Source organism: Taudactylus pleione, unplaced genomic scaffold, assembly GCF_031769625.1.
Source record: "Taudactylus pleione unplaced genomic scaffold, aTauple2 ptg000009l, whole genome shotgun sequence".
NCBI classification, from domain to species: Eukaryota; Metazoa; Chordata; class Amphibia; order Anura; family Myobatrachidae; genus Taudactylus; species Taudactylus pleione.
In genome coordinates, this window is record NW_028284412.1 from 3,756,804 (window position 1) to 3,772,006 (window position 15,203).

The window sequence follows — 15,203 nt, forward strand, 5'->3', positions numbered from 1 at the left end:
ACAAGCCGATTTGGCTGCCGCCAGCGTGGCCACAATCTTATCCAGATCCGGACCGAAGAGAACTTCTCCGGTAAACGGCAACGCCTCCAGACCCTTTTTGGAATCTGCGTCCGCCTTCCAGGATCGCAGCCACAAGGTGCGACGAGAAGCTACCGCTGCTGAAGAAATCCTAGACACCAGAGTACTAATGTCTAGGGCCGCCTCGTTGATGTAGGTGGCCGAATCACGGAGATTGCCAATCAACTCCGCCTGTTCGGCCGGACAGTCGGAATCAAAAGAAGCCTCTAATGAATCCGCCCAGCGCTCCATCGCCCTGGCAACCCAGCAAATGGCCATAGCCGGCCGTGCTGCCCCCCCCGCAAGGGAATAAGCGGACTTCAGGCAGATCTCCACCTTGTGGTCCGTAGCATCCTTAAGACATGGATGGCATCGGCAATGTGGCACTACGGACAAGACGGGTCACGTGAGAATCCACCTGTGGAGGGGATTGCCACTTTGCAAAATAATTATCCGCGAACGGATAAGCCACCGCCAGGCGTCTCTGCGGCTGGTATCTTTTGCCAGGCTGTTTCCACGCCTCCTCTAAATGGTCCACCAACTGACCCGAAAGAGGAAAGACTGTGGCATCGCCCTTCACATCTTTGAAAAAGGCATACTTAGATTTAGCCACTGGGGGAACTTCGTCCTCAATCACCAAGGCTGTGCGGACCGCCCGAATAAGTCCAGAAATATATACTTTGGACTTAGCATCAGCGTCCTTAGCATGGAGAGGTTCCTGATTGTAAGGATCCAGAATCTCCCCATCATCAGATGTCCCCTCGTCATCCTCATAAGGAGCCGACAGACGCCACCGGCCGTTTATGCGGCCGCATCACAGACTCCCCTTGCAACACATCCGACAAGTGCTGTACAGAACTCGTCAGGGAGTTAACCCACGCTGGCTCCTGAGAAACCGGGAGCGGGGAAATAGGGAGACTGTGGGGTACCACCAATTGTCGTGGGAAACCCTGCATGGGTGACGACACCACTGACTGCTGGGACAAACCCATCGGTGTAAACGCGGGCTGCGGAGCTAACTGGCCCACTAAGGCTGTAAGCGCTTGAGCGAAACAAGCCCAGGGCGGCTCCTGTACCGGTGCAGTAACCGTAAGAGGCAGCGCCATAGACAAACACTGCCGGCAGAGGCCCTCCGCGCTACCCTCCCCCTCCACTAACGGTACTTTACACGTAGTACACTGTAGCCGGAGGGGAAAATCACTTTCAGACATGATGGCACCACGTATGTGACCCCTCTCACCAATTATATATTTAAGAAGCGAGAGACCACCCTGCAGCACCGCACCGCAAGGGCTTAGCAGAAAAAACAGGGACAGTATAAAGCTGACAGTTTAGAAAAAAAGTTACAGGCAGCAGCGCTAGCACAGTCACATACAATGCAGAGAAATAACAATTCCTGCACTAACAGCGCTGATCACTTAACTACACAGACACAGGGCCTAGTAGGACACAGCGCTGCATACACAGACCTGACCACAGCGGAGGAGAGGTATGCGGGGGGACCCAGACCACGATGCTTCCAATGCAGGCTTCCAGCAGCGTTCACCATGCTTCAGAAAAGATGGCCACCGAGGAGCAGAGAGAAGGCTGGCCTGGGGGAGGAGCGCTGACACAGGGCCAGTCAGCACAGTGCAGAGAGGGCTGTGTGCAGCGGGGGAGGCGCCGGCTGTGAGACAGGGAAGGCGCGCTCCCCTGGCATGCATTTAACCCCTGGGACGCCGCAGCGCTACCGCTCTGCTGCGGTCCGCTGTCCCAGGGGGTAGTGGAAGCGCAGGTTGGTCGCCTGGCTCCACGCTGCAGCCAGTCCCCAGGGAGCCCCCTGCCTGGGGACTTAGGACCATGTGATCAGCGGGGACCCCCCGCGGGACCCCGCTGCTTACCTCTGTCCCCCTTGAATCCGGCCATGGTCCGGAACATCTGGGGTCACCGCTAGCTGTGACCCCAGATGTCCACCAGCATCCCCGGATCAGTACCGGCGTTCTGGTACCGGCGGGGTGTAGGGAAGACAGCATGGACGTCAGGACTGACTGTCCATGCTGTTCATCCAGATGTGCAGTCACAGCTGCATGAAGAAAAAGCTTCAGGGGCTCTTCTAAGCCCCCCTCTAGCAGGTGCCTCCGACTCCGGCCGGGCACCAAACGAAACTGAGATGCCTTGGCTCGGGGGCGGGGTATAGGAGGGGGACCTAGTGCATCCTGGGAGGCTGAAAGCTTAACTCTTTGGTGCCCGATGACTGACGTCACACCTATACCCCAAGGTATCCTGTGGATACCCTATGGATCCTGAAGTAGAAATTCCCTGTTCTGACTGAGGCATGTCTCAAAATAGGACGTAGTAACCATCCTGGCGGTCGGGATGCCGACACTCAGAATACCTGCGCCGGAATACCGACAGCAGTTGGACTCCCGGTGCCAAAATCCCAACCTCCACAATCCCGAAATTAAGTTTAGGGGTTAGGCACTAGGGGATGGGGTTAAGATGATTGCGGGGGGAAGGGGGAGCATTAGGCACTAGAGGGAGGGTTAGGCTGCAGGAATGGTGGGTTAGGGGGAGGGTTAAGACAGTTTACTAATTGGTTTGGGATTCTGTCGGAATGCCGCTGTTTGTATTCTGACCGCCAGCATCCCGACCGCCGGGATCCCGTACCCAACCCCTCAAAACCACATTTAGCAAGAGGGGGGAAATATTTGAAGACGACTTTCATGAAAAAGCATCCTCCACGGAAGAAACAAGATCCACTTTGCTAAACCTGGAAACAAACATGCTTCAAATTTGCCAGAGAAGGTCTGACCAGCTTGGAGGACAGGATTGCTGGATTGTGACCTGGTCAAGTGAAAGAACGACTGCAGCCATGAACTTTAGGAACAAAATCTGGTGAAGGAACTGCTGGTGGTCAAACTGTTTGAGATATGGGGGCAGATGTACCAAGATCTGGAAAGTGATAAATTGGAAAGTGATACACTATTAACCAATCAGCTCCTGTAATTTAAAAAAAAAAAAAAAGAAAGCCTGTAACATGGCAGTTAGGAGCAGAGCGGCTGGCAGTTTACTTTCCAGAGCTTAGTACATCTCCCCCATGGAGTTCGACACACACAGGATGAGCAACTTCACTGAGTCCTTATTGGGGTAGATGTATGATAGCGGCACTTAACGTGCCGTTATACCGCTTCCTGCTTCGCCTCTTTACCGAGGCGAAGCAGGAAGCACTACCGATGAGATGTAAGAACATCTCATCGGCCGGAGAGGGGGAGCGTTAACTCCCCCCTCCGGCGCTACCCGTTAAGAGACAGCAGCGCATCAGCCTAGTGCTGATGCGCTGTGTCTCTGTCCCGGCCGGCTCCACTGAGGATGCGCGGGATCTCGCAAGTATCGCGAGATCCCCGCGTGCAGTCCCGGAGCCGGCAGCCACCACAGCAGGGACAGCGCTGTCCCTGCTGTGGGGATAGGCTAGCGCCAGGCTGTAGCTGTCGATAACGACAGCTACAGCCGGCTTAACGGTCATGCGGTATGACCGTTCGTACATAGCCCAGGCTATCGGCGCTGCTATCTTGTAGATAGCAGCGCCGATAATGACAGGGGCGCATAATAATGACAGGGGCGCATAGCGCCCCTGTCATTTACCGCCCAGACCCCGATCATACATCGGGGAGAAGCAGTATCAGCGCACATAACGTGCGCTGATACCGTTTCTGGGCTTCATACATCTTCCCCATTGTGCGGTAGAAAGTCACACACTGGCCCATACTAGCACATTTATATAGGACCAACTGCAAATATTTCATGTGTAGTCCACTTGACATATATCTTCTCTCTTAACCCACACAGCTTACAATTAAATCAATACACAGAAGTGGTAGTAGATTACTAACTTACCTTCTTCTTCATCATCCTCTGGGGGTGAGGGTATGTTGGTTCCATGCGGGCCGCACTGTGAAAGACGGAGTGATGGACTGGCAGTAGTTTTCCTCCTCTCTCTCTCGGATTCACTTTCTAAGCAGATGACCTCATAAAATGTGTCACAGCTGCTCTTGCGCTCTTTCCTTTCACTCTGTAACAGACAATATAAGTATTATTTCTTGTAGCACAGAAATGACGTCAGTTATAATTTTGTTCATCTCAACCTCCTGTTTAACATTTATGTAAAATAGTTGTAACAGAGTATCCTGGGGACTCCTATCTCCTCTAAAGGTCCGTACACACTAGACGATTTGCTCCATGAGCGATATAGTCTAGTGTGTCCCCTGCAGGTGTGTGCTCAATGTCGTTACCGACAATGAGCACACACACTGAACGATATCATGTACGGTATCGTTCAATGCCGGGCAACCCCTCAGCCCAGAACCTGAAACAACCTGACAATATCATCAGGTTGCTAGGCAGGTACGGGCGATGAACGACAATGACCAACGACCCACGGGAGCGCGCATCGTTAGTCATTGATGCATACACACTGGCCGATATACTGAACGACCGATAACGATATCGTTAGGTCATTTAAAAAAATCAGCCAGTGTGTACGCACCTTAAGATTGTAGGTTCATTGGAGCAGGGACATCTGTTTTTCTGTATTATGTCATATGTAATCTCTGTGCATCATGGTCACTCTATATACAGCGATGCATAATATTTAGGCGTATTAGAAATAAAATATAACACAAATAATTGACATTTTACTGCTATAGCATTGCCTTCTTAAACCCAAAAAGGTGGAAAATGATCCTTATTTAAGGAATTATTGGCAAAAACATGCAAACGGTTAATTATGTGTCCATTACAAGCAACACTGTTGAAATTGTTTTATTACTGCGCTGATATAAAAGTGTCACACACAGATATACAAGTGTTGCATATCAAATTAAATCAGTGGAGTCTTGGTTTGACGCGTCCATTTGCGACTAAGACAATTTTGGAGCGCAAAGCACACTGCGCAAACGGAGTCAGCCGGGACCTGGTGCACCCAGAAGGGTAGTTTGGCGAGACTGCAGCAATAGTGTATGAGGACACTTCTATAGTAGGAAAGTTCACTAAAGATTAAGCCCACAGGGATGTTCTCCTCCCAGGTTTAACTGTTTATATATTGTATAGTTTGTTTAAATTGTAGTTAATGCTTGTAACAGATATAAAAGTCTGTAAAAGAGCCTTGACTACCTTTAGTAAGATAGATTCTGCCATCATCAAAACAAACGCATCTTATGGTGCACATCAAAACAAACGCATCTTATGGTGCACATCAAAACAAATGCATCTTATGGTGCACATCAAAACAAACGCATCTTATGGTGCACATCAAAACAAACGCATCTTATGGTGCACATCAAAACAAATGCATCTTATGGTGCATACACACAGTCAGATCTGTCAGATGAACGATTTTTACCAACGATTTCAGATAGATTTTGATGATTTCATTCATTTTAATACTGACTGCAAACACATCAGATGTCAGATATTGTTATCTGACAAGCGGGAACACGCATCGTTCATCGTTGCAGGCCCACGTCAGATTTTCTTTCACATATGAACGATTTTCAAAATCGTTCATATCTGACAACAAATCTGACCGTGTCTATATACAATTACTCCATAGGTGTGTGAAGTACCTGTTGCCAGTCAATATTTATTATTATTACCAGTTATTTATATATAGAGCACACATATTCTGCAGCCCTTTACAGAGAATATTTGTCCATTCACATCAGTCCCTGCCCCAGTGGAGTTTACAATCTATATTCCCTACCACATGTATATACTTATACACTAAGGTTAATTGACTCCTGACAGAAATTAACCCATCAGTATATTTTTTGAGTGTGGGAGGAAACTGGGGTACCCCGAGGAAACCCATGCAAGAACAGGGAGAATATACAAAATCCACACAGTTAGGGCCGTAGTGGGAATCGAACCCACAACCTCAGTGCTGTGAGGCAGTAATGCTAACCATTACACCATCTGTGCTGCCCCAGAGAGCGTTAATCTGCAGACCAGCAATGCACATGTTAAATCTGGGAATAATTAATTTGTTAGTCTCATCTCTAGTGGTCAGGGTCCTCGCGGGAGATCCACTGTGTAACCTGCTGCTGGAAGGGAGAATGAGACAGACATGGGCAGAAACCAACAATTGCTCAAACCCCTGGTAGAAAAGAACCACCAAATAGGTAATCAGGGAGAAGATAACAGGATAAGGTCTTACGGACGGGGAGCCAAAAAGGAAGTGCCACCCTGGGAGGGCCACCGAAAGAGCAGGATAAAAAGCGGTGTCTGGAGGAAATTACTTGATCAACGCAAAGCTGCGTATCAGGATGGGCAAGGGCTTATGGTTTCCAAAGACTGACTAAAACAGTCTGGTAAGTGCTAATTTTGCGCCTGAGTCTTTGCAGCTTAATTCTCCAATAACTGGCCCAGGTAAAGAGCCTAAGGATGCCCTAGAACTGTGAAAACCGATGACCACAAAAAAGCAAGAGCCTATTATATTATTTGGATACCTGGCTAATTTTCTTTAGCTGTGAGGCAATACTATTTATATAGCAGACACACCATTCCGTTTAAAGAAGGATATTTCCGCAATTTACTGTGGAAGGCTTTCTGGTTTCTTATAGACCTACTTCATGCTAACCTTAATAGTTATCTCACAAAATATTTGACATTAAGAGCAAAAGAATCTTTATACATACATGAAAAAGGCCAAGACTACTCAAAAGAAAATGTTTGGGTAAAGGTTCATCCCTTTTAATACTTTAACGGTCAATCGATGGAAAAATATGAGATATGGTAAGAACTTACCTTTGTTATCTCTATTTCTACGAAGTCTATAGGGTTCCACAGGATACCTTGGGGTATAGGTGATGACGTCAGGCATCGGGCACCATAGAGTTAAGCTTTCAGCCTCCCAGGATGCACTAGGGTCCCCCTCCTATACCCCGCCCCCGAGCCAAGGCATCTCAGTTACTTACCAAGCCATAGGCCGGAGGAGAAGGAAGAGAGAAAAAAAGATCTGGACACACACAAGAATCACATTCTCACCAGAGGGAGACGGAAAAACCGGCGACCAGAGTAAAACCCATCTGCAGCACAGGTGCGACAGGGCGGGAGTCCTGTGGAACCCTATGGACTTCGTAGAAATAGAGATAACAAGGGTAAGTTCTTACCATATCTCATATTTTCTACATCAGGGTCCATAGGGTATCCACAGGATACCTTGGGGATGTCCCAAAGCAGTATCCTTCAAGGGTGGGGACGCTCCTGTGCTGAAAGGAGAATCCGCCGCCTGAAGGAAGCATCCTGAGAGGCAAAGGTGTCAAACGGATAGTACCTCACAAAGGTATGTACAGAGGACCACGTGGCAGCCTTGCAGATCTGGACTGCAGAGGCACCACATCGAGCTGCCCACAAAGGACCCACAGGCCTAGTGGAATGAGCCCTCACAGAGGATGGAACCGGAAGGCCTTCATGAAGATAAGCTTCAGAAATGGCCATACGAATCCAACCTGCCAAAGTTTGCTTTGAAGCAGGCCAACCCGTTTTACAGAAGCCATAGAGGACAAACAAGGCGTCCGACTTCCTAAACGAAGTGCGGTCAACATAAATCCTTAAGGCCCACACAACGTCCAAAGTGGCCTCACCCACTGAAAGATCAGTTAAAAGCCGGCACAACGATGTCCTCGTTGATGTGGAAACTTGAAACAACTTTGGGAAGGAATCCAGGACGAGTGCGCAGCACCGCCCTGCTCCTACTGTATGAAAAATCAGAAAAGGGGGTCTACAGGAGAGGGCCCCTAAGTCAGAAACACATCTGGCCGAAGCAATGGCCAGAAGGAATAATGTTTTAGCTGTCAGCCAGTTAAGGTCCACTGAGCCCAGTGGTTCAAACGGCGGTCCCTGGAGAGCCCTCAGGACCACAGCTAAATCCCAAGGCGCCACCGGTGGAACAAAAGGTGGCTGAATTCGAAGAACACCTTGCATAAAGGTGTGCACATCAGGGATTGCAGCAATCCTACGATGGAACCAGACTGACAAGGCAGACACTTGTACCTTCAGAGAAGCAAGGCAAAGCCCATGGTCTAGTCCCGCCTGTAGGAAAGCTAACACTCTAGACAGACGGAACTCCCGAGGGGCGTAACCTCTCGGTCGACATCACTGGAAGAACGTATGCCACACACAATGGTATATCCTTGCAGAAGATGGTTTCCGAGCGCTTAGCATAGTTTGCACTACAGAGCTGGAAAACCCCCTGGACCTTAACATGGCCGTCTCAACAGCCACGCCGTCAAAGACAACCGAGTCAGGTCCGGGTGAAGACAAGGACCCTGTGACAGCAGGTCCGGTCGTAGCGGCAACCGCAGAGGAATGTCCACGGACAGACTCTGAAGGTCTGAGAACTAGTGCCGCCTGGGACATGCGGGAGCTATCAACAAGAGCGTTCCTCTTTCCTGTTTGAATTTCCAGATTACCCGTGGAAGAAGGGAAAACGGAGGAAAGAGATAAGCAAACCGGAACGTCCACTGGACGGACAGAGCATCCACCAGAGACACCTTTTCGTCTCTTGTTCGAGACCCGTACACCGGCAACTTGTTGTTGTGCCGTGACGCCATGAGGTCTATCTCTGGAAGACCCCACCTGTCCACCAGCGGTTGAAAGACGTCCTGGTGCAGAGATCACTCCCGCGGATGAACGTCCTGGCGACTGAGAAAGTCCGCCACCCAGTTGAGGACTCGCGGGATGAATACTACTGATATGGCCGGGAGATTGCACTCTGCCCAGACCAGGATGTGGGACACCTCTACGAGTGCTGCCCGACTTCGGGTTCCTCCTTGACGATTTATGTTGTCCGACTGGACCTGCACGGGGTGACCTTGGAGAACCCGATGTGCCTGCTGGAGAGCCTTGAAAACCGCGCGGAGTTCCAAGAGGTTTATTGGAAGCTCCTGTTCTGCCTGCCCTGGAACAAGTGTGGACCCGTGACTGCTCCCCAGCCCCGAAGACTGGCGTCCGTTGTTAACAGGACCCAGTTCGCCACCCAAAACGGACGACCCTGGTTGAGATGGGTCGTCTACAACCACCAGGCTAGGGACAGGCGAACCTCCGGAGTGAGCACCATCGTCTGGGACTTTAGACTCTGAGGCTGTCCATTCCATTTGGACAAGATCAATTGCTGCAGAGGTCTGGAGTAAAACTGGGCATATTCCACCATGTCGAATACTGACACCATGGAGCCCAGTAACTTAATCGCCGAGTGCAGAGACACTCGGCGACTTTGCAGACAACTGTGCACCTTCAACTGTAAGGCAGAGATCTTTTCCCCCGTCACAAAGATCCTCTGCTGACTGGAGTCCAAAAAGGATCCGAGGTGCAGAATCCTCTGAGACGGGATCAGGGTGGACTTTTGCCAGTTTGTTAACCAGCCGTGACAGAACTGCAATCGTCAGGTCCAAGTGGCGTAGAAGGAGCTCTGGAGATCCTGCTACCAACAGAAGATCGTCTAGGTACAGCAACAAGCGGACTCCCTGCAGTCGCAGATAAGCCGCCATGACCTTGGTGAACACTCGTGGTGCTGTCGCCAGGCCAAAAGGTAACGCCCGAAACTGGAAGTGATCATTGCGGATTGCAAACCTGAGGCGTAAAAGAATACGGACATGCAGGTAAGCATCCTGTATGTCCAATGACACCATGTAATCCCCAGGTTCCAGCGCCAGAATGATGGACCGTAGGGTCTCCATCTGAAAACGCGGCACCCGCAAGGACTTGTTGAGGGCCTTGAGGTTGAGAATTGGACGGTACGACCCATTGGGTTTCTGCACCAAACACAGATTGGAATAGAAACCCTGGCCCCTCTGGGAGAATGGAACAGGCACTACAACTCCAGCCTGGAGCATAGTGTGCAAAACCTTCCGCAGTTCCACGGCTTTGTTCCGGTCTAATGGAAGGCCCATGGTGAAGAATCGAGATGGAGGCCTGTGCCGAAAGGAGAGGGAATACCCGTGAGAAACCACCTCGTGAACCCAAATGCCTGTTGTGGTGATCGACCAACACTGGGTGAACTGCAGCAGGCGGCCTCCCACTTTGGGATCCCCCAAAGGAAGGCCCGGACAGTCAGGCCGCAGGCTTGTCATCTGACTTAGGGGCCAGACGTCTGGTACTCCAGGCCTGTTTCCGGGGCTTGGCCGATTTTTTGGTGGCCAGCCTGTCGGGGAAAAGACTGTGCTTTAGGCCTAACCCGGGCCCTGTAAGGCCGAAAGGACGATGTACCTGAACTGAAAGGGACCACGGCAGACAGGAGACATGCAGATTTGGCTGCCGCCTGAGTGGCTACAATTTTGTCCAGATCCGGACCAAATAGGACTTCTCCATTAAAAGGCAAAGCTTCTAAGCCCTTTTTGGAATCAGCATCCGCCTTCCAAGATCGCAACCATAAGGTGCGACGAGCAGCTACAGCTGCCGAAGAAATCAGAGAAGTTAGGGTACTGATATCCAAGGCCGCTTCATTGATGTAAGTGGCCGAATCCCGGAGATTGCCTACCAACTCGGCCTGTTCAGCCGAACAGTCGGAATCCAAAGACGCCTCCAAACTATCGGCCCAGCGTTCCATAGCTCTGGCTACCCAACATATGGCCATAGCCGGTCTGGATGCCCCCCCCGCGAGGGAATAAATGGACTTTAGGCAGATCTCCACCTTACGGTCCGTAGCATCCTTCAAGGAGGACATGGGCAATGTGGCACTTCAGACTAGGCGTGTCACATGAGAATCCACCTGTGGAGGGGATTCCCACTTAGAAAAATAATTGTCCGCAAACGGGTAAGCCACCGCTAAGCGTCTTTGAGGCTGATACAGTTTACCTGGATGTTTCCACGCCTCCTCTAAATGGTCCACTAACTGACCCGAAAGAGGAAACACTGTGGCGTCACCCTTAATATCCTTAAAAAAGGCATATTTGGACTTGGACACCGGAGGATCGTCATCCTCAATAACTAAAGCTGTGCGGACTGCCCGAATAAGGCCAGGAATATAAACCTTGGACTTAGCGTCCGACTCTTTAGTACGGAGAGGTTCTTGGTCAGATAGATCCAGAATCTCCCCATCATCGGACATCACGTCGTAATCCTCATAAGGAGCGGACAGAGACGCCACCGGCCGCAACACAGACTCCCCTTGTAACATGTCCGACAAATGCTGTACAGAACTTGTCAGTGAATTAACCCGCGCAGGCTCTTGAGACCTGGGGAGGGGAAATAGGGAGACTGTGGGGTACAATCAATTGTCTCGGGAATCCCTGCATGGGTGACGACACCACTGACTGCTGGGACAATCCCATCTGTGAAAACGCAGGTTGCGGAGCTAACTGGCCCACTAGGGTTGTAAGCGCTTGGGCGAAACAAGCCTGGGGCGGTTCCTGTATCGGAGCAGTGACAGTAATTGGCCGCGCCAATAAATAACACTGCCGACATAGCCCCTCCGTGTTACCCTCCCCCTCCGCTATTGGTACTTTGCACGTAGTACACAGAAGCTGGAGAGGAATTTCACTCTCAGACATGATGGTAAGTATGTGACCCCTCTCACTGATACTCGTTAGTATAGTGAGAGAACCACCCTGCAATCACTGCACCGCAAGGGCTTTAGCAGAAGAAGAGCAGGGACAGTGAAATGGCTGACAGTAGAAAGTGAAAGTACAGGCAGCAGCGCTAGCAAAAGTCACATACAATGCAAATAAATTAATCACTGCACTACCAGCGCTGTTCCTCAACTACGCAGACACAGAGCCTAGTAGGACACAGCGCTGCATACACTGACCTGTTTCAACGGAGGAGAGGTATGCCGGGGGACCCAGACCAAGATGCCACCAATCAGCAGCATCCACCATGCTTCTGCAAAGATAGCCACCGAGGAGCAGAGAGGAGGCCGGCCTGGGGGAGGAGCGCTGCCACAGGGCCAATCGGCAGGTGCAGAGAGGGCTGTGTGCAGCGGGGGAGGCGCCGGCTGTGTACAGGGAAGGCGCGCTCCCCTGGCATGCAATTAACCCCTGGGACGCCGCTGCGCTACCGCTCAGCTGCGGTCAGCTGACCCAGGGGGGTAGTGGAAGCGCAGGTTGTTACCTGGCTCCATGCTGCAGCCAGTCCCCAGGGACTTTGGACCATGTGTTCAGCAGGGACCCACCGCTTACCTACTGCCCCCTTGAATCCGGCCATGGTCCAAAACATCTGGGGTCACCGCTAGCTGTGACCCCAGATGCTTACCAGCATCCCCGGATCGATACCGGCGTTCTGGTACCGGCGGGGGTGTAGGGAAGACAGCATGGACGTCAGTAGTGACTGTCCATGCTGTACTTCCAGATGGGCAGCCACAGCTGCCGTGAAGAAAACTTCAGGGGCTATCCTTAGCCCCCCCTCTAAACAGGTGCTCCGACTCCGAGCCGGGCACCAACGAAACAGGGATGCCTTGGCTCGGGGGCGGGGTATAGGAGGGGGACCCTAGTGCATCCTGGGAGGCTGAAACTTAACTCTATGGTGCCCGATGCCTGACGTCATCAACTATACCCCAAGGTATCCTGTGGATACCCTATGGACCCTGATGTAGAAAAATTAGTAACACCACCAAATATTGATTCACTAGTAAAAGGAACCTGGCATATGCCAGATCACCTCAGTGCCCACTCCTCCGCCCTTGGCTCTGTCCCATCCCCTCTCTGCCTGCAGCTCTGACCTGCCTCGTCCCTCCCTGTTCACTGCATCCCCCTGCTTTCTCTATCGAGCTCCGCCCCCTGCCTACCTGCCCAGTCCTGCGCCCATATGTACCATAATTATAGCGATCCTGGTCCTAGTCATCCTCCTCTCCTGCTACACTAGGATCTGTCCAGTCTTCCTAGAAGTGGGAGCAGTTAGGGCGCGTACCCCGGCTCCCACTGCACAGGCATACTGCAGATGGTACAGACTTCAGATAATTACTATAAAAGATACCAAAGCCAAGCTATATTAATAAAGTTTATGCTCAAATACTCCCTGCACACCAGCTGAAATATTACCCCACCAAAAATTTTTGGCTATTAAAAATAAAGTGTATGAAAACATGATTTATGACTAATGTAATTTTCAGTAAGTGAACTGGAATATGGACTATGGTGACTATTTATAAATAGGCTTGCTGTTTTTTGTATCCCCACATATCACACACACTCAATGGAATTGAAGTGTTTAATAGATAAATCAGAAAAAAACATTGACATGATGTATAATATTTTGAATTAAGCATTTTTAATGATTGCGGCCTATCGGTTCATCCTGAGGTGGCGATAACAGAAGAGGTATTACAGCAGTACAAGTACCGCTGTGGTGCTTGTTAAATAAGATTCCCCAAGCCTTCGCATTGGGAAACCATCGCTGATGGAGAGTTATCGTTACGTGGTAATATGTTGAATATAATGAAGGTAAAGGGAAATAAAACACCCAATTTCTATTTTTCTTTTTATATATGTGAAAAACCTCCAAAATAGGACAAGCAACTCCATAATTACTAGGGATGTGCAGGCTCGGATAGGTTCGAGTTTGCACGTGGAGTTCGGATTTTTCCCTCCAAAAAAACGGAACTCAGAACGAGGCAAAACGTCATCTTACATGGACGAACATCATCATTCCTGGTCTTTTGTCCAGGAATGATGATGTTCGTCCATGTAAGATGACGTTTTGCCTCGTTCTGAGTTCCGTTTTTTTGGAGGGAAAAATCCGAACTCCACGTGCAAACTCGAACCTATCCGAGCCTGCACATCCCTAATAATTACTTGTCCATTAAACAATGAATGATAATCAGGTGGAATAACCATTCACTTGAAGAGCCTTTATTAAAGCATCCTCACTTTTGGCAATGACAGAAATTATATGATTGTCAACTTCGATTTCTCTGTGATATTGTCAAAACGCCTACATCCCTCTCTCCAGCAGTACCAGTATGAAGCAGCGCACCACAGCCTAGACTGCTGCAGTATTTCCATTCAGATTCACGGAAATATGAATCACGTCTTCTATTTTCCTAACTGCTTAGCGTCTGCAAACAGACACAGCAAGTGGACCCAGACATCTTGACTTCATAGACTTTTATTAAATGTGAAGAGAAAATCTGTATATTTGTTTTTCATATTTCTATTATTACCCCAGTTTGAGTACTCAAAGGTGGGTACACACGGTACGATGTAGGCAACGATACAATCTCGTTAACGATTTCCCTTGAACTCTCCCCGGCAGCTCCAGGACACGATGTGCAGCAAAAGCTGCCCGATGTACACAAGATCTATCGTGCACGATCTAATGATTTGCAGATCTTCACATTGTGCACGATAGTAGACAGATGTTTGGCAAAAAAATAAATAAATCCCGGACCACCGAACATTAGTAAGTGAAAGTTACTCCCATTCTGAAAAAACAAAATTCTGACCCTAGCACTCTCTCAAATTACCGTCCTATCTCCCAGCTCCCATGCCCCTCCAAGCTACTGGAGAGACTTGTCTACACCCGCCTGACACACTTTCTTAAATACCACAACTTATTGGACCCACTTCAGTCTGGCTTTCGTTCCCAGCACTCCACAGAGACAGCACTGACTAAGGTAGTAAATGATCTGGTCACTGCCAAGGCTAAAGGAAATTACTCACTCCTAATTCTTCTAGATCTCTCTGCTGCTTTTGACACTGTTGACCACTCTCTTCTCGTACAAACATTACAATCCCTAGGTCTTAAGGACACTGCTCTTTCTTGGTTCTCTTCCTACCTATCTGATCGTTCTTTTACGGTTCGTTTTTCTGATTCTGCCTCCTCTTCGCTACCTCTATCAGTTGGAGTAACGAAAGGCTCTGTCTTAGGTCCTTTGCTATTCTCAATCTATACCACCTCTCTTGGCAAACTAAACAGCTCTTTTGGATTTCAGTACCATCTGTATGCGGTTGATACTCAAATCTACCTATCCTCTCCAGATTTATCACCATCTGTATTGGTCCGTGTCACTGAATGTAATTCTGCCATTTCATCTTGGATGTCATCTCGCCACCTGAAACTTAATATTTCTAAAACAGAATTAATTGTATTTCCACCGGCCAATAACAGTTACCAATCTGATCTCTTTATCACTGTTGATAACTCAACAATCCACCCCGCCCCACAAGCTCACTGCC

At 49.6% G+C, this 15,203-nt stretch overlaps 1 protein-coding gene across 2 annotated transcripts in view; it reads right to left on the reverse strand.

Moving 5' to 3' along the window:
* Positions 1-15,203, reverse strand: part of RABGAP1 (RAB GTPase activating protein 1) — a 193,959-nt gene that overhangs the window by 136,387 nt on the left and 42,369 nt on the right. For both annotated transcript variants that reach the window (XM_088466930.1, XM_088466924.1), the window contains one exon: positions 3,931-4,105. In XM_088466930.1, the coding sequence (XP_088323056.1) occupies positions 3,931-4,105 (175 nt within the window). The remainder of the gene's footprint in view (positions 1-3,930; positions 4,106-15,203) is intronic.